Source organism: Pleurodeles waltl, chromosome 2_1 (assembly GCF_031143425.1).
Source record: "Pleurodeles waltl isolate 20211129_DDA chromosome 2_1, aPleWal1.hap1.20221129, whole genome shotgun sequence".
Taxonomy (NCBI): domain Eukaryota; kingdom Metazoa; phylum Chordata; class Amphibia; order Caudata; family Salamandridae; genus Pleurodeles; species Pleurodeles waltl.
The window spans coordinates 769,346,556-769,373,204 of NC_090438.1; the positions used below are offsets into that span (position 1 = coordinate 769,346,556).

At 41.8% G+C, this 26,649-nt stretch overlaps 1 protein-coding gene across 1 annotated transcript in view; it reads right to left on the reverse strand.

The window, feature by feature from the left end:
• LOC138260233 (ATPase WRNIP1-like) overlaps window positions 1-26,649 on the reverse strand; it is a 331,454-nt gene that overhangs the window by 4,913 nt on the left and 299,892 nt on the right. Inside the window, exon 5 of the mRNA XM_069208528.1 lies at window positions 22,073-22,151. Within this exon, the coding sequence (XP_069064629.1) occupies window positions 22,073-22,151 (79 nt within the window). The remainder of the gene's footprint in view (window positions 1-22,072; window positions 22,152-26,649) is intronic.

Sequence of the window (26,649 nt, forward strand, 5' to 3'; positions counted from 1 at the left end):
GGGACTTATTCCCCCGTCCCGAAGTTTTAAAAAAAAACAAAAACATATAAGTGGGCTGAGTAGACATACCTTGAATCTTAGACCCCATGGAGGTGAACCAGGAGGACCCTCCACCCCAGCATCAAAAAGAAAAAAATATATACTGGCAAAAAATGCCACGGTCCTCCTACAGGATACCAAAATAAAAAAGAAATTGGTGGCCGGGCCACATTAATTTACTATATGCCCCAGGGAGTCCACTCCTGGGGCTGTTTTCATGAAGGGGAAGGCTTCTGCCTGACTCTAATCCCCGAGCCTCCAGAGGGGCTGGCGAGCCACCCGCCCTCGGGTCAAAAACAATGTTTATGGAGAGGAGGTCGAGCATCCCCACTCCTGAGTCATAACAGCTCCTAAGGAGCCCACCCTTTTGGCCAAAAGTTCACAAAATAGGGAAGGAGGGCTGCGCTCCCCCCACCTCAAGCCTCTAAAGGCCAAAATCGTTCAAAATGGGGAGGAGGGCGCATGCCCCACCCACTCCATGAGCCTCTAAAGCAGAAGTCTTCAATATTTTGAATGCCGAGATACACCTGTCAAAATGTTCAGGTGTAAGGACTTATTTGGCAGATAACACGTTTCTGAACTAATGTGATGGGTGTGCCTGTTTGTCTCTAGAGAGACGTTCAACTTGTGGATGTATTCTTGCTACTGCCATCCTCAGGTTGTGCGCCACCTCAAGTCTTGAAAGGTACTTTGGCCCGTATTTATACTTTTTTAGCTCCGCATTTGCGCCGCTTTTTGATGCAAAAACGGCGCAAACATACAAAATACAATTGTATTTTGTAAGTTTGCACCGATTGTGCATCAAAAAGCGACGCAAATGCGGCGCAAAAAAAGTATAAATATGGGCCTTTATCTTTAATACGGCCAATGCTGAGAATTCAAACTCACATAAATATGATTAGCTAAAAGACAGAAGAGCCTTGACTGCAATTTTTGACAAACCTGAATGTTCTTCAGACATTGTCAGCCAAAATGACTCCAATTAGATTTTGCTGAACTGCATCTGGAGAACGCGTTCATGCTGGACCTGTTAGGTCTTCCTGAAGGTGCACTGGAAGATGAGTACCTGTATCCACTAGAAAAGGTTGAAAGACCCAGTTATTGACATGATCAGTGTCCTGAGGAAAGTACTTTTCTAAAGAGAAGTCAAGTGATTACTTATGACCTCAGCAGCACTTTAACATTCATATCCTGTGTCCTCAAGAGCTTCTGCTAAACATGGGAATGCCTCAAGCAGGCCATCTTGAATTAGACTTCTCCCCAACTCCAGCTTCTTCTTCTTGAAGGCAAATATTTTTTTTGTACATGGTGAAGGATGGTACCTTCTGCTCCTTGCAAAGACAGGTTCAAGGAATTTAATATATGAAAGATGTCTGCAAGGTATGCCAAAAACCACACGTCAATGGGGATTACATAGCTGGCCTGCTTTGTAGGGGTCCATATCCAAAAGGAATTGTCTTACTTCATTTCTCAGTTCAAAAATACGATTCAGAACCTTCTCTCTAGATAACTAACGTACTTCTGTATGGAAAAGTATAGAAAAGTAAACCATCACGTTCAGTTCCCATTTCTACACATAAAATAGCAAACAGAAGGGCTCTACTGGGGTGCATCTTTATGAAATTAACAATTTTCACAGAAGTATTCAACACATCCCCAAGTTCTCTATTCATGTTTCAGACTGCAAGGGTTTCCTGGTGTATCATACAGTGGGTCCGTAGAATATGATGAGCCACTTTCAACACTTTGGCTTTTAGGCCTGCCCTAGCCCCACACTTCGAAGGAGCACCATCAGTACAGATCCCAACACAGCTGTCCTATTTTAAGCCACTGGAGCACAGGAAGTCATAGAGTATCAAACAGGGCTGATGCTGTTGCCTGTCCCTTGATTGTTTTACAGAATAAAAAATCTTTCAGTATTGCAGTTTTGTGGCAGGATCAGACATAAGCAATTAAATGAGCTTCCTTGGATAAGTCAGTCACTTCATCCAACTGCAAAGCAAACAAACTCGATTTCAAGCGTGCTGTGAGTTGTCTGTGAATGTCCTTTGACATGTCAGAGATGGGGCAGCAATTGTTGTGTCCGATATGGGTACCACTTTAAAACTTCTCCGCCTCTTTTTCCACCAAGCATTGTCCTGGCCATGTCAGGAATTGCTGGAACAAGCACTTTTTCCCCACCTGTGAAAGGCTTTTTGTTTTTAGAAATGTGGTATGCCACTTAATGAGATGCTTTCAAGGCATTTGTTGGTGTGGAGACCAATCTGTATTCTTTACTACCAGTGACCCGTGTGTAGTTCCAAGTGGGGCTTTAATTTGTTTGGTTTCAGACTTTCTTTAACCAAGGTTATGCCACAAACCACACGCTGTGGCCTAATTTCGCCATTTATGGCGATGTAGGTTAATCCAAAGTCCAGGAAGGAGGTATCATACTTCCTAATTTGCAGCTCTTTTCTCACCATCTATTTCGGCCTTTCATTTGAGCACCCTACCTATCTTTTGGCAGCAGGAAACAATCCACGTCAAATGTGTGTGTGACCTATGATGAAAAATTCCAGAGTTCAATATTGATGTATGCCACGGACTTGTTGCCGCAGTTCTCAAACTATCTTCATAAAATCTTCTTATCTAAAACATGAATAACACAGTAGGTTCCTTCCACATGTTTAAAACAGAAATTGCAGATGGACCTGACTTTCTTATGTGAGCATGCGTTGTCAGCCATTACCAAGGTTCACCTTCCCTTGAGCGCACATGCATTGATAGCAATAAGTAAAACAGGTGGATGACAGGCTTAGAATCCATCTCCAAATATCTGCTGTTAGTGCCCAAATTGATTATTCTAGTGCTCTCTAGGAAGGCTAGTCCAACTCCTGATCTCCTGCCACCATCTTCAAGAAAGATTGAAGGACTACAAGGTTGTTGCTCGTGTCATGATTGATCTCAGAAGGAAGACCACTGCTATCCAGCAAAAGCCAGCCTTGCGGTGCTAATTTGGAAACCCTTCCAGACCAGTGTAGGCTGTTGTGGTAGAGTCTTGGTTACTGAATGATACACTGTATTTCTCTATTGACTTTCTCGTCTTTGCTTTCATATTCTATCTCCTTTCTTGCATTTAACCTCTTTTTCTCATCTTTCTTTCCCTTGTAGGAATGAACGTCTTTACGTGTGTCTACACTGGTGGCATTGTGCCATTTTGTTAGACGTTCTGGCTCATCCTATTTGCCCCAAAATCACTTGTAATGCATGTGACAACTTTAAGACCATTGGGGTGATCTATGTATTTTTGTTTTGTTTTGCCAGCAGCGCACCACACACTGCTAAACTGGGGATTCACCAAGAGGCCACTCTCACACATAACCAAGGATACCCACTGGCCTCAAACAGACACTGCCCAAGAGTTTGTGCCGCCCGTTTAATTTACCTGTGGTGTACTTGGAGAATGTGTGCAATATCAATTATGCTTCTGATATTTTAAAAAACATACCATACAAAACAAGATGGCTATTTCCTCAGTGGGGGGTGAGTGGTGGAAGCACCATTTGAGATTCCCAATTCGTGGAGCAGCCTCTAGGGCTGATAATTCTAACTTTGTATTCTGATTTATTCACATTCAGTGAAGAGCTCAGTTTACAGACAAAAGACTGACCTAAAGAATTTTGACTACCTGTCTAGATCTACCCGGCGATAGCTTACATCTGCTCAAGGTTTCTGACTTGTGTGGAGCACAGTTCACATTCAGTGGTCACAAAGACTTCCCTTCTGTCTGTTCATGAGATATGGGCTACACAAGTCCAGCACCCTGAGAATCTCTTGTGGCTTCTAACTGTTTCCCAACACAAGCCCCCCTGTTGTGACTGACTCTGGGCTGTAGTTAGCCCTATAACTGGTCTTCTTTAGAAGGTTCGAGTTGTGTCGCCTCCCGTCTCACTTATCACTGGAGCTCACTGAGCTATAAGGGATATAGCACAGAGTGGACAATGAAGTTGACTGCATGTGAGTGCAGAATACATGAGTTCTAAAAAAGAGGCCCACTTTGTAAAGTATGCAGTTTTAAACTTGTAAAGTTCAAGCTGTATAGATGTTTTGCATGTTATGGGAGACTGCATACATTTCTACATGCTACAGACCATATTTGGGGTAATAGCACAGAAATTAACAGTAACAAACGTCCACAATGCCATAAAACAAGCCAGCAAGAAGCTGAAAAAGAGCCCACACACTGACTTGACTGGCCAGCCCTTTGGGCACTACCAGATTGCCCTATAGGCAGGGCTACTGGAAATATGATGCAAGGGAGGACCAAATTATGCAGCAGGGGCAACTAAATTGTGTGGTAAGAAAATGTAAATAATGCTACATGATGTAGCATATTTTGGGATAGTATTTTATACACTGTAACACTGGGCAAAGACTTCACCTCATTAGAACCAGTTTATCACCAAAATACAGCAATATACAACAGACAGATGTCTAGTCAATTTTTCTGCAGGGCATTCACTCCACAGGAATATGTCGCCCAGTTTTTAGAAACATTTAATTGCTGAATTTCTACGGTTTTGTATGGGTAAAATGACAACGTAACCATAACGTCCAGGTAACCTTTTGTTTTTTTCAGTGAATTTCTATGTTTTTTTTTAATGCACACCTTAAAATTTGTGTCAGATTGCCACCTGCCAATCAGGGCCTAGCTTTTCCTTTTAAGTCCGCTGAGGATCCGTGTCCCTATATATACAAATTTGGTTTTCATTTAATAACTAGAAAACTACTGAATGGATTTACACAAAATAACAAAAAGCCCTCTTTCTTGACCAAGAGCTACATGTCTTCCGAATTTGATGCAATTCCCTCCAGTGGTTTTGGTGCTATCGCTGTTCAAAATCCCAGTGGAAAAATGAATGGGGAAACCGTGTTTTGGAACCTCTCTTTTTTCTCAAGCCCTGCTTGATGATCACCCCAAAACTTTCCAGACAACAGCTGAAGTGACCACTGTTCATTTTCGAAAATTTCGAAAAGATTCATCAAATGGCGCCAAAGTCCTTAGCAAAACAAAAAATTACTTTTCTATAGAAACTAGGTCCCAACTATAGTTCGCCACTAGGTTATGGTTTTATATATATATATATATATATATTTATATATAAAAATGACCTACTGGCAGTTGCCAGTAGGTAGCTATAGTTAGGACCATGATTCCATAAAAAAAGCATTTTTTGACTTGCCTATATCTTTGGCACCATTTGACGAATCTTCACGATTTCTTTTTTTTAAAAGTGTCCCGTGATTCTTGTTGTGCATGGGACGTTTCGGGGTGATCCATCAAGTAGGGGCCAAGAAAAAGGGGCTCAAAAGATGTTGTGTTTCCCTTGTTAATTCCCATAGGACTTGTCAACAAGTCTACAGGACGAACTACTGGACGGAAATTACACAAAATTTGGCAGAAATCTAGCTTCCATTACACAGATTGTGTTTTTGGTGTAAATCCGTTCAGCAGCTTAGGAGATATTTAAGGGCAAATACATTTGTATATCCCTGGCCGCGAATATTTTGCGAAATTCGTGAATTTTTGTAAATACATGTGTGAAAAGATGAGTTGCAATTGGTTCACTGCAAACTGATTAGAAAGTTGAGACTGCCATTTTATTTCACAGAACATGGTCCCCGGGAGTGAAAATTCAAATTGAAGGTGGCATAAGCGGTCAGGGTGAAGGTACCCTGACCCCAGGGGTATGATACAGGTGTGTTTTAGAAACAAATTCTAAGTTTAATATAATTTTGCATCAAGCCACGCAATGTTCCAGAAAATTAATGAATTTTCACGAATTCCTGTGAATTATTCACAAAATATTTGCAATTAAAGAAAAATTTGATCATACATGCATTCAGAAGCTTAGGCGTCCACTCATACACCCACTCAGACACTCATGCACCCAACTCAGGCACACGCAGACTTACACACCCACCTTCAGACCCACTCAGACACTCATGCGCACACACACATCCACTGACAGAAACAGGCCCTGTGGCCAACCTGTGCTGTGCACGGCCAAAGGCAATGTGTGGTGCAGGGTTGGGTGGTTATGAGGGCTTGGCTGCAAGGCCTGGCTGCAAGTGCCCGGCGGGTTTGGAATAACTTATAGTAATTAAAATGACTTTACGTTGAAAAAAACATAGAAGTTCACTGAAAAAAACAAATGTTACAAGGACGTTATAGTTAGGTTCTGAATTTACTTGTACAAAGCAAAGAAATTCAGCAGTTATAGTTAGAGTTCTTTCAAGTAACTGTAACTCACGCCCTAAGGTAACCATAACTCACTCCTTCGCCGTGCCCACTAATTACTCCACATATTACGTCACTGATGAGATCTTGTATGGCATTTTTTATATCTCTGCAATGTTTGCAATAACATTATTGATAAGAAAACTGTGCATGGCAAGGGCATGACTTATAGTTACCTGAGGGCGCATATTACAAGTTACTTGAAAGAACTCCAACTATAACTGCTGATTTTCTATTGTTATGTACGAGTAAATTCAGAACCTAACTATAACGTCCCTCTGTTTCCCAAGTTCATTCAATAGGGATTTTGAACATGACTACAGCCCAAACTGCTGAACGGAATTACCCCAAATCTGGCAGAAAGGTAGCTTTTGGTCCAGAAAAAAGCATTATGTTTGGTGTAAATCTCTTCAGTAGTTTTTGAGATATTAAAAGAAAAAGAAATATAGATATCTAGCAGCACAAAGGATTTGCAAATAATGAGCTTGTGGAGAGAAATGCACAGCTCTGATTAGCACTTGTTAAATTGGAAGCCCCTGGGTGGGCCAAGTCCCGGGGGCATTGCCATTTTTAATTTGGGGGGGGCACCGAACCCCCATACCCCAGGGACCTCCACCTCCCCAGGGCTAATTTTTTTTTTTTTAAAGATTATGTGCGCGGAGTGGGCACTCGCTCCCAAGCAGCCACGGGCACAGCCAACTTCCTGGGGCTTTATGCAGAATAGATGCAGGGGGCCATCCCATTTACTTTCTACCTTGGTGAGCGTTTTTCCCTTGGATAACATTTGGATATTATTTGTTAGTGTGCTCTGCAGGCTTACGGTCCAACCCCCTTGGATAGCGGGCCTGTTTGGAGTAAAGTTTTGTTTTGGATTCAGTGTGCGGGACACTAACTGGCCGTTTTTTAAAAAATGAGTAGCGTTTGCGTACTGAGTGATTCTGCAGGCACGATCTTTGGGGACAGTACACAAGGAATCGTGATCAGCAAGGCGATACATGCAGCCAGGGAAGGAGTACATTGCGGCATGAGGTGAGTCCCAGAGAGGAGACCTGTCAACACGGAGCCTGGGCAGGTTGGAGGACATGCGCACGGGTTACCAGGGTCTCTGTCTCTCATTTTGGTGGCCAGTGGAGTTTGCATATGGTGACACTATAGTTTGGCAGCAAAACAAAACTATATTTTCCTGTCTCCTCTGATAGAAGCTGCATTTCACTTACGATGCATGTACACAGCAAGTGGCAGACATTGCAACAGTATACTCCTTACCATGTACAGTTGATAATGGCAGGGGGAACTTGCCCACTGTGGATAGGGGGTGAAAATGTTATGGGGATTCTTCAAATTTGGCCATATGGAAAGTTAAGCATATGCGACAACTGAAGATGGAAGAAATTGAAAATACTAGTAGAATAGCTGCACAGGCTTTGTTTGTCATGATTCATCCATCTGGGGGGAGCAAGACAGTATAAAAATGTCAACAATGCACAGGATTTATTGGAGAATTTTTTTTAAAAATTGAAAAACTAAGCAGAGCTGAAATATCAAAATGGTGGGAAGCTATTTCACTTCAAAAATATGTGGACAATGGGATGGTTCCAAGAGGTCTAAGAATTCACATTATGCCTTCAAATGAAACACCTAATCTGCAAATGCTGAAAGAATGGGTTGAAAATCTAGCGCTAAGTTCTAAGACAATGTTGGAGATCTTGATTAAGTATGCTTGGATGGATAGGGAGTGACTACCTGTGGATACAGAATCTATTAAAAATAAATGGAAGGAGACCTGAACAAGAGGTAATTAAAAATACAAAACCGAGATGGCCAAGAGATTAATCAAACATGAAGATGACAAAGATGAATAAACAATTTAAGTTTCAAAGATACTGTGATGATTATGTCAGAGGCAGAACCCTAACATAAAATTGTAAATATGATGCAGAAATTGGGAAATTGACAAATAACAATTCGGAACAAATGAATGAAAGAATGTCCCTGGGGACAAAGACAACAACACAGGCAATGAAACTGATACTTCTGCAACCTCGGATGTAACGTCACACAGTGATAATAGCCAAACAAAATCAACCACGTTTTTTAGACCAATGCAGACTGTTGGGAAAATAAATCAGCAGGTTTCACAGGAGTTTACGACCTCAAGAAAGATGGGCAGGCGATGAAACAGAGGCAGAGGAAGAGGACAAGGAGGAGAAACAAAGGTGACAGAATTCGACAAAGGAAATGGAAACAATGGAAAAAAATAATTGGGGCAAGTGGGAAACAAACAGAAGCCCCTTGGAGGAGAAATAATGAATCCTGAAATGGTAAACAAAACAATTGTCAATCTCTCAGATAGAGATTTGACTGAGAAACAAGTTTTATGTCAGGGATTTGCCTTCTGTCCTCTCACCGTAGGTTTGATTATGTTAAAACCAGGATTGGCCTTTTTAAATACATGAGAAAATTAAAATTATCCAAGTGGTACTTCCTGAAGAACACGTTCGGTAACAAATCGAACACAACACTGACTGACCAAGTGTCGGAGACTTTGGTGATAGGAGATATGGAATTACTTACAAGTAATGAGTTAGAAACTGAGACAGAAGGAATCAGTAACACTACAGGAGACATTGATGAGTTCTTGGATACTTTGGGTATTACACATGATGATGCATTTTCTAGTGGTTTGAAATCCCCCTCTACCTTCTGTCTGAACATGCCACATGACAATATTGATGCATTTCAGAACGTTGTGATCCAGGACCTCAAAAAATTGAGGAAAAGATCTAACAAACAAGGCTATACCAACCTGACCCCAGTACAGTTTAAAGCCATTGAGTCTTTGGCTGAAGATGAGAGGATTATCATTCGTCCCTCAGACAAGGTGGGGGGGACATTGTGGTTCGCAACAGGGAGATGTACATCAAAGAGGCGTTAAGACAGTTGATTGACAATACGTTTTATCAAAGAGTGAATATATCTAACTTTGAGGAAAGCATTGTCTCTGGTACAAACTGACAGTGTGGAAGGATAAAGGGATACTCAGATGGGAAGAGTATTGTTTCTTGTGGAAAGAACATCCTACGCTACTGGGTCTATACTTGCTCCCCAAGGTACATAAGGACTTAAAAATCCTCCGGGAAGACTTAAAGTATCTTTCAGAGACAGTGCCACAGAAAATGTATTCAAATATGTTGATGAGATATTAAGGGATTTTGTGCAGAATTGACCTTCATATGTGAAAGACACTAAAGATTTTCTGGGCAAAATCAATGGTATTTAATGGGAACCCAACTTTTGTCTCATGACCCTTTTGAGAGCAAAACCCATTAGATTTCTAGACCACACCATTATGATAACAGAAATGATAAGGCACTGTTTGGAAAACAACATCTTTCCATTCAATTGGGATCTTTATCCACGGATTTGAGGGACCTTAATGGGCATTTGTTTTGCCCCCAGTTTTGCAAATCTTTTCCTGGGCTGGTGGGAGGAACGGGTGATCACCGACGTGACCCTCACAAGATATATGTAACAGGTAGTCTATGGCTCAGGTACATTGATGACCTGCTTATTATTTGGAACAGTTCAGAGAACAGTGTGAGTGAATCTGTTGCCTGTTTGAACAGGAACTCTTGGAACCTGGTTTTTACACATTCTCTGAGTAAAACCAAGTTTGAATGCTTGGATGTCCTGGTTAAAGTAATAGCAGGTGAGAGTCAAACTCACCTCTGTAGGAAACCCACAGCTGGAAATAGTGTTTTACATGCAGGAAGTGGCCACCCTTAAAGTTTGAAGTGGAGCATCCCATATGGGGAACTTCTCAGGGCCAAAAGGAACTGCAGTACTAATGCAGCCTTTAGGGAGGAAGAAAAGATCATGCTAGCTAGGTTTAAAGAACAAGGTTATCCCATGTGTCAATAAGACCATGAAACATGTCTCTCAAACCAGCAGGGACACCATACTTTTTTTTAGAACAAATTATCCACCACAGACACCACTAACAGAGTCACCCTAACATATAATGGTAATTCAAGTGAGATCAGGCAGACACTAACCAGCAATGGGAGGTTCTCAGGAGTGACCCTATTGGTGGGAGGGAAGTTGGTGAAAGACCTTTGATTACATTTAGGATGGCCAAATTAATCAGAGACTCCCTAGTACGTAATGACATCACACAGGGCATTAGTGGACATGAGCTCAAGGGTTTCTTTCCCTGTGGACATTGAAAGATATGTAGGAATAGCTCCAATACAACTGAGTATAAGGTGGTAGGTGACATGTCATGGAAGATCAAATAATTCCTTACATGCAGCTCTCAGTATAGAATAAATATTTTAACCTGTCCCTGTTTTTTAAGATATGTAGGTAGTACGATATGCACAGTAAGGAAGAGATTACAAGAACATTTAAGAGCCATTGATCATGGAGATACAAAATACCCAGTGGCCAGACATTTTCAAGAGAAACATGGCAGTGACCATGACAAATTATCTTTTTTCATTGTGGAACAAATTGCACATAATCCGAAAGAAGGAAATTGGACTCTACGGTTAAGGCAAAGAGAGTCTGAACTGATTATTGATCTTGAAACCCCAGGTCTTGGGGGTTTGAACTTGGATGAGGAATTGAGTATTCATTTGCAGTAGTAGTAGTAGTAAATACCATTTAGGAGAGCAGTATCCTATGATGAGATTGTGGCCAGTATGCATATGCATCTTGTCTGCAAAGGTTGGGTCCTCCTGGTACTAGTTTTTCGTCCACCTTGTTTGTCATAATATTTTGTTACACTTCTTTGTCATACTCTTTTCTGTCATATTTTTCCTGTCATATCTTTTGTGTTATATTTTACAACTTGTGATGTAAGAGTAGTTTATCACTGCCTGAGATTTGTTAGAATATGTGGTTTGCTTTCTACCCCCGAGCATGTACAGCAGAAAATTATTTTCCTGGCAGCTATTTACAGACTGTGCTTTTTCTTTTCTTCTTTTTCTTTACAGCAAGAAAGGAAGAGGTGCTTGGATCCACTGGGTTTCTCCTACCCTTTCGTCTTCTTTTTCAGAACCAAGCACTCTACATCAGATAAGTACTTGGTGGTTTTATAACTTGTATTCTTTTTTATGGTTCCCTCTGAGCCTCCCATTGGGACTGGGGGGAAGGGTATGCCTGCCCCTTATATTATATTTTTTAAACTTCAGGACAAGTGAGCAAGTCCCCAAGTCCTACAACCTCTACCAGCAACAATTTCCTCAAGTTGCTGGCACCCAATTTTAGCTCGCTCTCCTGTTGGAATCTGAAGCTCCCTGGGCCAATTAGAACACAAACAAATATCTTTGAACCTTCATTTCTTAAAACTACTGAAAGGATTTACAAAAGGCACAATCTGAGGACGAAGATCTAGCCTCCTGGCAAATTTGGTGTAATTCAGTCCAGCAGTTTTTGCAGTAGTGCCTTATAAGGAAGACTATGGAAAATGCATGGGGATTTTACATTTTGGAACCCCCTATGCCCCTTTTTCACAGCCCCCCCTTGACGGATCACCCTGAAATTTTCTAGGAAGGAAAGTTTTGTGAAGATTCATCAAACTGCACCAAATTTATTATAGGGTTGATGAGGATGTCCGATTGTTTATCATTACTGTGTTACGGAAGAAAAATGAAAAATATTAATTAAAAAAATATTTTTGGGCCTTTGGTGCCCATGTCAACCAAATAGTAATGCAAACATTAAGGGTTTCTGCCCATGTTACTGCCATATAGATCACATCATTGAGGGCATGTCATGCAAGAGCCACTGATGTTAAATTTACACTAGTAAAGTATGCTAACTTTACACTCAGGCGCCCAGAGGGGCGTGGAAGAGAGCATGCAGCACAGCAAAGATCATTTCAAGATTAAAGCCTTCCTTCCTGGAATCAGTACCACAACCAGTCACAAGCACGCTGGTCAAGCAGCCAAAACAACTTGAGCAGGAACAGAGATTTCAGCAACTGTTTAGATTTTGGCGACTTCAATCAGCAGCCTCTGAAAGATACAGTAAAAAACTTTAAAGATACAGCTAAAAGGTTTGAAGGCTGTGGAAGCCAACATGGAGTATGGAGGCTCGAAACGATTTTGGGAGGTAGGAAAGTACTTTGGATAATGGAAAGAACAGTGGATCATGCTAGAGTACAACATAATGTTTGTGGAATAACATAAACAGGACTTAGCTGTGAAACTGAGGATAACTCACCCGGGGAGCAGAGAATGCAGCAATAAGACACTATTTCCAGATCACCAGTTTAGCATCGCTCTAAGACAGCTTCAACCATACACAAAGGGTAACATTCCAGTCCGTAACAGAGACAGGATATGGAGACTATCACGCTGATCCCTTTATTTGAGAGTTAGAATCACATTCTTGAACAATGTTTCTGTAAGTATCTATCACAAGGATATGGGATCTGCATGAGAAGAATTGTAGGCCAGTCGCTGGTGCCAATCAGGAAACAATTGACAAATGATTACAGAGGAATTATAGAGGATTAATATCCCTTTTGATGCCAACCTGTGCCATTTGCTTCTACTTTCGTTATGCATGGACAGACTCCTAACCACTATCATGTGAGCAAAGATTTCCTTGCAGCAACCTACCAAAGCTTGCGCCTCAGGTGCCACGCTAACAAGTTCACCAATCATGTGTAGGACCATAACGTGATTCTAACAGTAGATCCACTCTCTGTGAAGGGAAAAGCCTACCATGCCCAAGATCATTTAGGCTGACCAATCTGATAGATACTATAATCATGTTGTCACTCTTGCTGGCGATAAGAGAACACTATCAAGGAAAGGAGGAGGAAAAGATGGATGGGAACGGTGTACATAAACTACCCAAAAATAAGAAGGGGGACAACCCCAACCACTTTTGGGCTTGATGCTTCTGCAGTTTGTTTGCTTTCATTTGAAAAAACATCTTACACAGGGAAAAGCATATAGTTCTAATCAAAATATCTGACTGAACATGGTTTGAAAATAAATGCACGTATTTATTGAAATGGGCATTCATTTTGACCTCAACTTGCTTGAAAATACATTCAAATTCTATTCTTTCACTTTCCTCAACGTCATCTGTATTCCTAGCACTGACCCTCATCCTAATCCTAATAACATTCTCATTCTGTAACCTTAACGTTATCCTATCTCTCACAGTAAGGCTAACCTTCACTCTTACTCAAAACCAAACTCTCACTAATGCGTACTATTGTAGTGTGGTCAGTTTTACGTATCCTCTGCGCATTAGCTTCAGGCTTTAGGCCTTTGTGCACTTTGCCCTGGATGTATTTTATTAATTTGCTCGCAGCTTAGAGCCTCTGTGCACTTTGCTCTAAATGCTTTTTATTCAGCTTCGTACTGTTATTTTTCAAATAGCCAGTTCTACGGTCTTGTTTTATATTTCATATCACACTGTTTAGCCTACTTCAGCACTGGAGTTCTCCATAACACATTCTTGTTCACTCTGTGCTTCAGTCAAGGATACAGTCTGGTACATTGCCGATAGACGTGGTAGGAGTTTAGTATTTGGCATTCCTGCGTAGGGACATTTTGTGATCACGCTGACATGTTAGTTATAAAAACACTTCCTTGTCCCAATACACGGTAGAGGGAGATTCCGACCAGGGAACCACAACTAAACGCTGACTGCCTCGTTGCAGGTGCTGAACCAGATCACAGGCCTTTGCTCAGGTATGAGGGCTGATGTCTCCCCAGGGATTCAGAAAGGCAAGTTAGAAGCTTAACATGCTGTGCTCGAAATAGAACTAGCAGAGGGAGAGTAGAAACTATTAAACACCATGATAGCGTTATTCTTATGTTTTACTCTCCTGGTGACTATTTCAATCCTACTGTGTTGTATGGTTCTGGTTATTGCGGCTCATGCCTTATTATCTAAAATGCAGTTGTTTTATTAAAACATTATATAAAACTGATACTGCCGTTGTCATTTGTATATGAGATCATACTGTAAATGAGAGAGTTGGTTTGGATCTGAGTGACCACGACTTCCCTGAGAAGTTCCAAAGATGTAATGCGCTCGGCTGCCCAATCATCTCTTCCCTACGGGAGAAATGAGGCACTACTAGTTAGCCGGAGCAAAAACCGGATTTAGGGTGAAAGAGTTCCTTCTGCGTGGGCCAGACTCAGTCCCCCACACCGTGAATGATCCTGCTGCCTAGAAATCCAGTAGTCTCATTTAGGATAATGAGAGCCCACGCGATACTATAACCCTAACTTTATCTCCAACCTCGCCCATAACATTGCCAAAAATATAGTTCTCACCCTCCTGATTACTCCAATACTAATCCTCTCTTTTTGGCCCTTCCCACCTGTGTTTTTCAAACATATGGTTACAAGGTACACATATTTCTAACCAAATTACTCAAAATAGTCAGACTACAGTCTCCAATCACAAAAACCACAGTTCCTTCTGTATTTAGATTAATGGAATGGACTTGCAACAAGTGGTACACGAGGCCACTCTCTCAGTGTTAATGACTTCCAATAGCCATCGACGTTGAGAATAGTCTGGATATGGTCAGTGTCAGCAGAAGAATGCAATCAGTGTTAGTATCCATCTCTGCAGTAATGTTGGTTGTGATAAATCTCCGTCAGCTCGAAACTGTCCGAATAACATTACAAAATACTCATTACACTACAGAATACTCATTACACTACATGCACACTAGTTTCTAATCTAACCAAGTAGAACTCCATATAATAGAAAAGTTCCCAGTTACAAAGCCTGATTCAGCACCTCTGGACACACTAGTTCTTAGACTCCAAAGTTCCAAACATTTTAGGTCTCCACAATGAACTTCTAGGAAATTAAAGGTTTTGGCGAAGGATAGAGGAAGTCCAAACCGCTTGACCACCACTGACAGAACTTAGGTTCACTTTTTGGTGCTAAAATTCCTTTCAGAAACATAGTGTTTGAGACAATATAATAATAAGAGGCTTAGGGACAGCTAGTGAAATCTACTTGTTAGACTCTTGTGCCAAGGCAAATTACACAAATCTAACAATATAAGATGATCTAATGCAATGTAAATCTGACCACTGCATCATTAGTCCAAGTACCACTGAAGCCATGAAACAAATGAATAAATGACTCATAATACTCCAATCTACTACAGTATGAGGCCGTGATGGATGTTTTTGGGGTTGAAAAATGAGGACTTAGTCATCACCTCTATTTGCACTGGCTCATCATTTCTTCCATGTTTGTTAGAAAAAGCAATTCACCTTTGCATTGGAAATCAAGTATGTTTTGCGGAACTTCGTTTCCATAAAGAAAAGGTAACCAGGGGCAAAAGCCACTGCATGTAGGACTGGTTTAGTCATCTGTGCAGCTTAGGAGTTGCAGTATATTGCGATGATCCTCAGCTAGGCCACTCCTGAATACGTACCTAGAAAAGAGTTTATTTCCCACTCTTCTCTTCCTTCCTCTATTGATAAGACCAGATTTGCTGTTCTATTGGCTCTTGGTATTGCCCAATTGTAAATTTAAATCACGTCTGTGCACTTCCCATGCGTTATCCTTTTGGTTATAGTACTAAACGAGAGAGAAACAGCTAATTCTTCCTCAGTCTTCTGGTTTGCCATTCAAACTTTAGTTGTCACTTGCTACGATGGCGAGAATGTCTTCTTGTTAGATGTTGGTAAATGCATTTTGCATTCCGCGAGGAAGCTTGTAGCACATACATTCTGCAAATTTCTAGTTGTACTAGCTGACTAATTCAATTTCACACTCTTTCACTCTCTTCTGTATTATCTGTAAGGTGTTTGTTATCAGATTGCCTGTCAATCTGACTGATGATCTACTAATCTCTCAATCAGGGTGATACTGGATGGGTGAGAAGCATAGAAGTCACAGGACCCGGCACTCAAAACTATCCACCAAAATCAATCTCTTCCAATGGCAGCATCTGGACCCTTGAATGATTCCTGTTTGTCTCTGTCTTTGTTCCACCCTCCCAAGTTTTCTCTAGGAATTGCAAACACATTTCATTTTAGTTATCCATCGTATTTATTGTTTTTACTGTGTATTGTTACCTTCCAGTTTAGGATTGCTTAACAGTATATGCTTGGAGAAAATAGTAATACAATAACCTGCTGGGCATCTTTCGTGGCATATTTGGGCTTCACGCAAACACGTCCACCTTCGAGGTCCTATCTCATGGGGATCTCTGTCACTGCCACACTGTATCTACAGATATATGGCACACAAAACACTTTTTATTATCTCTAGTGAGGGGCCCAACACCGTGGGGAAGCCAAGGCGAGGAAGATGAACAAGGCGCATTGGGCAAAACCAAGCCCTTCTAAGGATAGTCCTTGCCTGGTGAATGCCTAATCCAGCAGATTTTGCAAGCTGTACTAAAGATTCTTCCCTTGGTGCAACCACCAGCAATAAGCCAACCAAACTAGAAGGATACCTTTCCTAAGCCAGTCTGGCCATAGTTTTGATATTCTGCTCAGGGCACTCCGCTGCACACCAAACAAATCAATCCAGAAGGCTACCTTTTCACAAAATCCCTCAAAAGTTGGGGATAGATAAAATAGTAGAAGCCCAATGTGGACTGAAGGACAAGACGACAGTCAAGACTAGAGGAGGGACCCATTAAGGGTGGGCCTGAATTTGATAGAAACTACTTTATTTCTGTTACAAGGGTGAAGTTTGGTTTCTCATTAGAAGCCCGTCACTAAGGAACTGCTTTAAGTCTAGAGACTGAAAAGTGTGCCCTCTGCCCCAGAAGCCTATACAGAAACCAGACACTTCTGTGCATGTACCCACTTTATATTCTGTACTATTACATCAAGAAAGTGGACTCTGAGGACCATGTCCATTGTTCTTCTGTCCAACATCTCCATAACCTGCAATCATAGCCAGATGGATGGTGAGGCAGGAAAGTAAGGTGAGACATGGAGACACCATAGGCTCTTCCAAAAGTGCTCTTAGCTGGCTAGCAAAGCTCTTGACAAAGACATTATAAAAGCTTGGATTCTTCCATCTTGGGCTAGCCAACCTCATGACGATAAACTAATGGTACTAGCGATCTTCTCTGGAGCCCCTACAAAGAGATACAAAAACTCTATTGTGATCAAGCATTGACTTAATCATTTTGAGTCCCAAGCAGACCATCCTATCTTCTATCCGAGCATCTACAATTATGCAAAGAACATCCTTTGCCTCGTCAGACTCCTTGGAGTCCCTGTCCTGGAGCAGCCATACAGATACAGTGGGCGTTAAGGCTTAAGGTCATAGGATCATAATTACTCAGCCAAAACTGCAGTTAGGACTCGTAGCAACAGAGCCATGGGAGCGACTGATGGCCAAACTGGGCCATAACATGAGTATGAGTGAGGCATAACCAGTCTTGTTGAAAAAAAGCTTCAATAATTTGTCCTGTCCTGATGCTGAGCAGGGCCTTGAGAGTATTATAAATTAGACTAAACATGAGGCTACAGCATAAACAGGTTCCAGAGCTGAAGTAGTACCCCCATAAGGCACAGGCCACTTGGGGCATTACAATGGACAACTGTTGGGACCCACAACATGTGATAGCTGGATATATCAGGGTGAAAAACTGGCGTCCAGATTTGATGGAGGATGGTCTGATCATGAAATACTTGGCACCAATAAAATTTGTCTTAGAACGCACAGAAGATGGCACCACAAGGACATCTGTCAATACAAATATGTAATAAAGACCATTAGCTTTTCCCTACGGTCAACATCCCTTAGGGGAATGATACATATTCCGATTGTAGTATTCCACAATGAGGAGTAACATACTGGGGGAGGCGGGGGGAAAGAAAGAAACAAAGAAAGATAGAAAGAAAGAAAGACAAAGAGAGAGAGAAAGAGAGAGAAAGAGAGAGAGAGAGAGAGAGATACCGGAAGACAGATAAACACTCACTTAATATGACAGAGGGTTTGGATAAAGAGTTAAGTCTCCTGCACCTTGCTGGAGATTAATGTGACATGTTTGGAGAACAAAGATGTCAGTTTTGTTAACCTTCTTTAGACATTTGACTAGAAATGGAAAGTTGGTCTTTCAATAAGGTAGTGAGGAGTTACCATCAACCTAAGGTCTCTCCTACAGGTTAGGGTCCCACTCACACCAATATCTTTAAAGATCCAGTTTCGCTGACAAAAAAGATGGTAGGGGAGTTACAAAGTGTGTCCCATGACTGTGAAATCAAGTGAGCGAGATACTGTCTTTGGGTACTTCTGTGCTGTCTAACTATTTTTCTCCACAGTGTAGTGGATAGATGCTAAGGTTCCTCCAGAAATCCCACATGGCAGCCATGAGCGATCACTGTGAGTGTTGAGAACATTCACAAAAAAGTTCAACAGATTATCGCATATTAAACAATTATGTTAAACAGCCCAAAAATATGAGTTTTAGGGACCGTGCATTCATGGGTTGACATAAAATGTAAGTGAGACACCCGTTGAAGGTTAACCACTTACCTTCTCTAGTTTTACAACTGATGACTGTGCTTTGGCAGCATGGACGTCATTTAGAGGTCACCAGGGGTGCTTACACCTTGTGACCCCTGGCACTTCCTTTGTGACCTCCTGCCTTAGAGTTGGCAAAATCAGTGCCAAATAAACCGGGGACATTCGTCGTCCTTGTTTTTCAGCATTTTTTCAGGTCTCTCCTAACAGCATGCACACCTGTTGCTGTAAGGGGCATCGAATACAGTAAAATGTTTGGTGTTCGCCCATTACTTACCATTTTCTGGCTCAATTGCCGTTCTTTTTAGCTACCTCCACCATATGGCTCCCGTTACTTCGTTTTATTTCTCTGGCGCACGGACCAAGTTCAAATTTATTTAATTTTAGTGTCCTTCTGCTGTCCTTCTAGTGCTTCGCTGTGAGTCTGGTTATTTTCTCATTTTTATGCCCATCATTTCCACTTCCATGTTACACCGTTGGATTGCTTTTAAATTCTGCCCTATAGGTTTGTTTGCTGTTCCCTTTAATTGTTTTAGAACTCGGTGTTACTTTTATAGCACTGAACAAATGGCAGGGACTATTAAAGCAGTTTGTGGCAGTTTTCCTTTGGACAAGTCCTTTGATAGCACCAAATAAATGGCATAGATTCTTAAAGTAGTCCATGTGACTGCATGTGTTGGTATGCTGCCCCGCCCCTGCAAATACCCAGTGTCTGTTTAAAGCGCACACTAGTCTGAAACCGGACTCCCAGAGTCTTGCCAGACAAGCAGTCCAGTCATATGCTTCAGGCCAGGCTGCTACTAAGCAACAAACATTTTTTACACATCTGTGCCATTTCAAACACAAAGTGTGTGGATTCTTGAAGTACCTCAATTGTGGGCAGCTCTGCAGTTAATTCATTTCTTCTTAAAACATGTGCCCGCAGTCTTGTATGTAGTTCACCTCTTGGCTGCACATACAAAGTAGGTGTCTATTTAAAGTGCTCAATTTTGTGCAGCACAGCAACAACTCTGTTTCTCCTTAAACCTGTGCCGAAGACCTCATTTTCATCTGTATTCCATAGAAAGCACTTTCAAATGCCCTACATTCATATGCACTTAGGTGCAGGAAATGTAGCCTAAAGGCCACAGCTACGCTACACTCCAATCTACTCCACTCTACCCCACTCCAATCTATTCAACTCTACCTAATTCCACCCACTTCACTCCAATCTACCCAGCTCCAATATACCCTACTATATTCTATCCCAGTCTACCCCACACTCTATTCCAATCTACCCACTGAAATGTACCCCAATCTAGTCCACCTCACCTGACTCCACTAACGTTTAGCCATGCTGAACAGCTACACACTGTACAATGTGGTTAAAACACATTGCCAAATCCAATAGCTCTTCATGCTTATTAATTACACTAACAAGTAATAATTGTATTTAATACACCATTAGTGTAATGAAAACTGGAGCACCAAGTTAATAACAAAATATATGTTGTATGCATTCATGCGTTTTGGTGCGTGTTTGCATGTGAGAGGGGGTGTATGTGTAAGCATTTGTGTGCACAAGCAATGTGTGTGAGTAAAAGTGACAGCCACTGATAGGAATGGCAATAAATGAGACTGAATATGTGTATGAGTAAATTAATACGAGTGAGTCAGGATGAGTTAGAAAGATGAAGTAAGAGTGAGTGCAAATCAGTGTGATTGGGTGTCAGTTAATCAGATTAAAAATGAGTGACTGTCCGAGAGTGTAAGAATGAGTACAAGAGAATGAGAATGAATTAATGCAAGTGAGTGAATGATGGAGTAGGTGAGAATGAATATGAGTCAGTGACAGTAAATTAGCATGTGTGAGAATGTAGTGTTATGCTTGCAAGTCTGCTTTTGGCCCTGGTAAAGTAAAGGTCCTGGGATACCGGACATAATTATTAACGGACAGGGAGCTGGCATACTAGAGATAATACCTGATACATCGGACATACATGGCAAAAGGCAGGCACAGGCATACTGGAGGTAATTCTTGGTATGGGATATCCATGGCAAAATGCTGGTGCTAGCACACTGAAGGTGACTTTTGGCATAAAGAAGGACAGCTGTGGCATAAGAGGGGGGGCAAACATGACGAAATGCTGGCCACCATCGTACAAGAGGTACATTTTGACATAAAGCTCACCCATGGATACTATTAATAGCAAAACTCCAGGACTGGCACATTATATGTAATTTTTGGCATAACGTGGCACCCATGGCTTATAGGGGGCACCCACGCAAAAATGCTGGCCCTAGTACAAAGTAGGATATTTTTGGAATATGGGGGCACCCATAGCACATTTTGAAAAAAAGAGGGCTCACTCCTGTGGAACGTCAGGTTTCATTGGCTTGGCATTCAATAAAAGAACCATATATTCAACCGGCCCTTGCCCTTGCCCTTTCATAGCCCATGCTCTTCTAGCAGATCTATGGGAAATGTTTGCTTTAAAATGCCCTATTTGAACCTTTCTTTCAAACTTTTCTTGTGGGGTGAATCCCTTACCCGTAAACCCATTCAAAAGAGCGCTGATTCATTTGCTTTGCTCAGTACAATTTAGGATAAGCATCGTATTACATCCCACCACTTTCAAAGATTATGTCAGCACCCTAAAATAGGTGTATCCAAAAAAGACATTTTGTGGTATAGTTATAATAAATACACAACAATGCCAATAATTGTGATATCATGTGGGTCAAGTGACATGACATCCTGGGACGATTTAGGGTCATAGGTCATATAATGTCACTTCATTTGATTTCAATAAGGTAAAAGGGTGAGTGATGTCACTTCTGGTACCCCAGGCACTTTGGTGAATCAAAGCGCATGCCTGGCAGGTAAGAAAATGAAGTCTGTTCACAATGATCTTAGAAAGTGTTATCCACACCTTAGGGAATTTCACGTGCAAGTGTCCTACCCAAGAAGCGACTTTTGCAGAGTTTCAAGCTGTGGAGAGCTTGTTCCTAAATGAGTAGTACCACGACCAGAATAGACTTATGAGGCAAGCTTCGGGGTATTTTTAGGAGGGTGTGGCGCTGGTATGTGAACCATTTAAATACATTTACAGAAAATAGTTTCAAATGACAGAAGTCCTTTAGACACAAGTTCGTTTATTTTAGATACGGACTACGAGAATTAAATGTGACATGATGCCACTTATGTAGTATTTTAAAAATCACAAATACAAAACAAAATCCAGAATTAAAAAACGAGCACTGAGGTGGATACTTTACCTCGCATTCTGGCATTCCAATTAAATGGCAGCCTTGAAAAGCAGCCACTGCCTGTGTTAATGCCAAGGATCTGCCAGCCCTGCGGAGCAAAACAAATTGTCAGCAATCAGCTAAAATGATTAAATGTGTATCCCTTACCCTTGGCAACCAGGTGAAATGTCAAAATGCCCATTCTTAGATGTCTTTGAGGTATTAGCGACAACCTCCTTAGAGTCAAGTGAAATATTCAGATAAAACAAAACAACGTGTTACTACCTACAGCCAGTGTAACGGTCTAACCCCTCCATTCTGGAGGCCTAACAGCTTTACTAGGTAATCACTGCAGAGAACAGGTGAATGTCAAGTTCATGATAAAGCTCAGTAGACTTGAGAAGAACTATTTAGTTGGGGTGGGCGAAGAATTCCGCTTTGCTGGCGGAATTCACGGTGTTTCCCCACTCAAACCTGAGTTCCGAAAAACTCTGCAAAGTGATGCGGAGCGGAGCTTTCTCTCTCGCTCTTGCCAACGTTAATTTGGTGAGCGAATGCAAGTTAATTTGGTGAGCGAATGCAAGAGAAGTCACTACGAGCGAGAGCGGGATTTCTGAATGGGAGCAGTAGGCCGCGCCCTCTCGCGCTGAGAAAATCCCTGTGCTAAAAATCAGTGCGAACAGTGTGCATTATCCAAACTCCGCTGCCCATGGAACACCGCAAGTCACGGAGTTACGTGTAGCAGAACTCCACCCAGGCCTAGAATTTAGCAGGCATGAAACACCATCAAGGGAACTGCAATCTAAAACAAAAAAAAAGAGAAATTTAGCCATAATGGTTCAGAGAGAGAGAGAAAAAAAAAAAAGGTATCACAGCAAAGGTGTTAAAAAACAACAACATAATCCATAGATTTCATACATTTTTGCTTTTTTTTATATACTGGGAACCAGGAGGCAATATAGTCCACTTGAGGGACACCCACACATAAGATGCGTAAAAAGTAGATTTTCACCATACAGCGTGGTAGTACCATGTCACTACACTTCCTAGCAGCAGTTTTTTTTTTTTTGTTATGGCCCTTTATTACTCGAGCCACTGACTGCAGTGGAAAAATAGAAATGCAGATACCCTGTACCAGAGAACCTACTGGTTTCTGAAGAGTGTTTGTAATCTCCAATGAAACGTATTGCACGCGGGTATTCTCCCTCGCAAAAAAGGAAATGCAGGCATTGAGTACCTGGCAGTACCGGCCCATTTACAGCACTGACTAGAGCTAAGCCCAAAATGAAGAACACATTTTTCTACTTGACTATCTGAGCTTAGAGGCGTATGCTACCTGATCATATACCACGGTGTGTCCTGTTTCCACTCCATGAGAGCAGACAAAGTAGCTGAGAACTCATGTTGTAGGCAGGTGGGCGTTAGAAGTGCGCTATACCTATGTGTACTCAGTTACTGCTGTTTACTTTAGTATATGCATTAACAGTGGGCAAAGGAGGAGACTATTGTTAACGCTTTCAAAAATACAAAGAGCACATCTTGAGCAGACTATGCATTCCGCAGTGACAAGTGCTATAGACGGCTTGTAATTGGCGGGAGTGGTTGGTTAACCCTCTCGTACATGGCGGGCACCGGCTACAGGTCTGCTTGTGATTTGAAGATGTGGGGCCCTGATCCACTCTCCACAATCTTTGATCATGTAACAACACTCTTAACCATTAGGTGACAGTAGAAGATCATCCCATGCAGTACCTAATGCCACGCAGATGGGAAACAGGATGACCAGGTGCAGTAGCAAGAAAATAGCAGATGACCTTAAAAGATTTTGTGTGGAAAACCTACTGGGCTGCATTTATATAAGACTGATCTCTCAACAGAAAACTACAGTAACCTCGTGGGCTTCCTAGACGGGCATTTAAAAACGGACATGACGAGAAGCCAGCATCAGACGCACAAGCAGCAAGTATAGTCAGAGTAAACAGCTCTGGCGTTGGCTGCTATCCTTTTGAATCTACCAATGCTTGTTCTTTTTCCATCATTGATTTCGTAAATCTTTGTTGTGGGAGCTGCCGGGCACTAGCCAATATGGACAAAAAATGGTCTTAAAGCAAAGATATTTTTGTTCCTCTTGAAAAGCCCACATTACAATTGCAGCCTTTAGGGGACTACTTTGTGTGGGGATGGACTCCTTGTAAAAAAAGCCGAATACAGTTACTAGTAAAATTAACCAATGGCTAATGTGGGTTCTCCACTGCCCATACTGTGTGCTGTAGTGGGTGGGAAAGGAAAGTGAATGACAACAGACCAATGGCTGAAGAGCTGTGGCTGAAAGCCCCTTTAGGTATATTACATTTAAGAGGGGCGGGGCCAGCAAAACGACCAACAATATGCACTGATCTAGTGCTCCAGGTCTTCCTATATTTGATCCTGTATCATCATTGGCTCCCCCAGGCTCAAATGGACAGGGGGCATGACTATCGCCTATTGACCACGGTGCAGCCCCTGAGGCAAATACACCACCTCTGTTGAAGAAGAAATCATGGCGTTACGCAGATACGCTGGAGTGAATAAACAATATTGTGGGTTTCTGACCACTCGGGCATGCCTTAATTGAGTAGTCAGAGCCCTAGGCTGGAGGAGGCTGCCGTGATGATGCCGATGCGCATAACAGAAAGGAATGTGAGTGAGGTGGCAGAAAGGCAGGCTAGGGGCCTATGAAGCTCATGCCTGGAGGGTGACTTCCATGCACCCTGCCTCGAGTAATGGCTGGCTGAACTGTGGGGCCCCCATTTTGCCGTTTGACTCCTTCTTGGGGCCCTGTCTGATAACGAAGGCTGTAGTGCTTGGGGTGCTGTGCTGATAGAAACCAGTATGATGATGACATGACCCCAATGGGAAAGGCGTGGATGAGCTGCAGGGAGTGACATAAGTGTGGCATTAGAATGTCGAGTAGAGAATGCGCGTGGCGGTGTGGTGACGGGATAGATGGAATGCTGGTGGCGGTTGGTGAGCAACGGGAGGTCGGGCGAGTGGCTGTGATCGAGGTTGCTGCCGCTTATGTAGCTTTATCCGATTAAAGAATTTATCCTGGAAATCGTCCTCGCGTCTCCTTCACATTGGCGATGAGCGGGAAGAAGTTCCTGAAGAGGTTTCCTTGGAGCGGCAGCAATCGTCTGGTTCTTCTTTGAGGATTTCGGCACGACGCTTCTCCGTTGCGCCTGCTGTGCAAGTGAATTTCAATCTCTCTGCTATTTTACGAGATTGTCTAAACGTCTAGTACGTAAACTTGATGCCGCACGATAGTGGCATTTACGGCGGCCATTTTGGAAGTATTTTTAATCTCTGTTATTTTATGAGATTGTTGAACATCTAGTGCGTAATCCTGATGACGCACGATAGTGGCATTTTCGGCGGCCATTTTGGAAGTATTTTTAATCTCTTTGCTATTTTATGAGATTGTTGAACATCTAGTGCGTAACCCTGATGATGCACGATAGTGGTATTTTCGGCGGCCATTTTGGAAGAATTTTATTTCCAGTTAATGCTGACAAAATTAGCAGCTACTGCATCAATTTATGCGACGTGTACATTATTGGCAGTAGGATTTCTAGACTGTTCATGTTCTTTCTGCTTTCTTTCTTTATTCATTAACTGCGATATAATGTCAAGCATCCAACCTCCACCATTTTTTCTTGCGGAGCCTGGTGAGCCTCCTATCAAATGGGAATTATGGATTGACTTATTTGAAGCCTATGTGGATGTTTTGGAAGATCAAGAATGCACACCTGACAGACATTTGGCCTTGTTGAAACATAGATTAGGTACGGTTGGCTTAAGAGAATTTAAGAATTTACCTCCAATAGACAATGTAGGAAATGTGGATGTTTATCAACTTGCAAAGAAGAAACTTCATGAACGATATGGCAGGAAGATTAATGTAGTTCTGGAACGCTACAATTTTTACTCCAGAACACATCATAATGATGAGACTATAGATCAATTTGTTGCTGCTCTCAGAGGTTTAGCAGTTACTTGTAATTTTGAACAAATATCTTATGACCAGGTTTTGTGAGATCAAATCCTAATGAAAACTAATTCTCGTAAAATTCAGGAGAAATTATGGTCATGTAGCAGTGAATTGAAGTTGAAAGGAGCCATTGAGGTAGCACGTACGATGGAAGTATCTGAAAAATGCATCCGAACTGTGAGGAAAAATACTTCTGACTTGGACCCTGAGGCTACTGCTGTCAGTGCGGTGACAAAAGAATCTAAAGGGATGGAAAATAAAAATGAATGGAGAAAGAACAATACGAAAAATTGTTACAGATGTGGGGCTGGGGATCATCTTGCTAATTCCAAAAAATGTCCTGCACTTCATAAGATTTCTAATTTGTGTAAAAAGATTGGCCATTTTGGCAAAGTATGTAAAAGCAGTATGAATGTAAAGGGTATGAGTTATGCTGCAGCTCAAGAGGGTTCTGATTCCACCAATTTTCAGAATTTAGTCTTAAGTGTGTCATCGGAAGATGATAATATTTTACCACTGCAATCCTCTGGGTTACTGACTTGCAAGTTGAGCATTGATGGTATTGAAGTTACTGCAATGG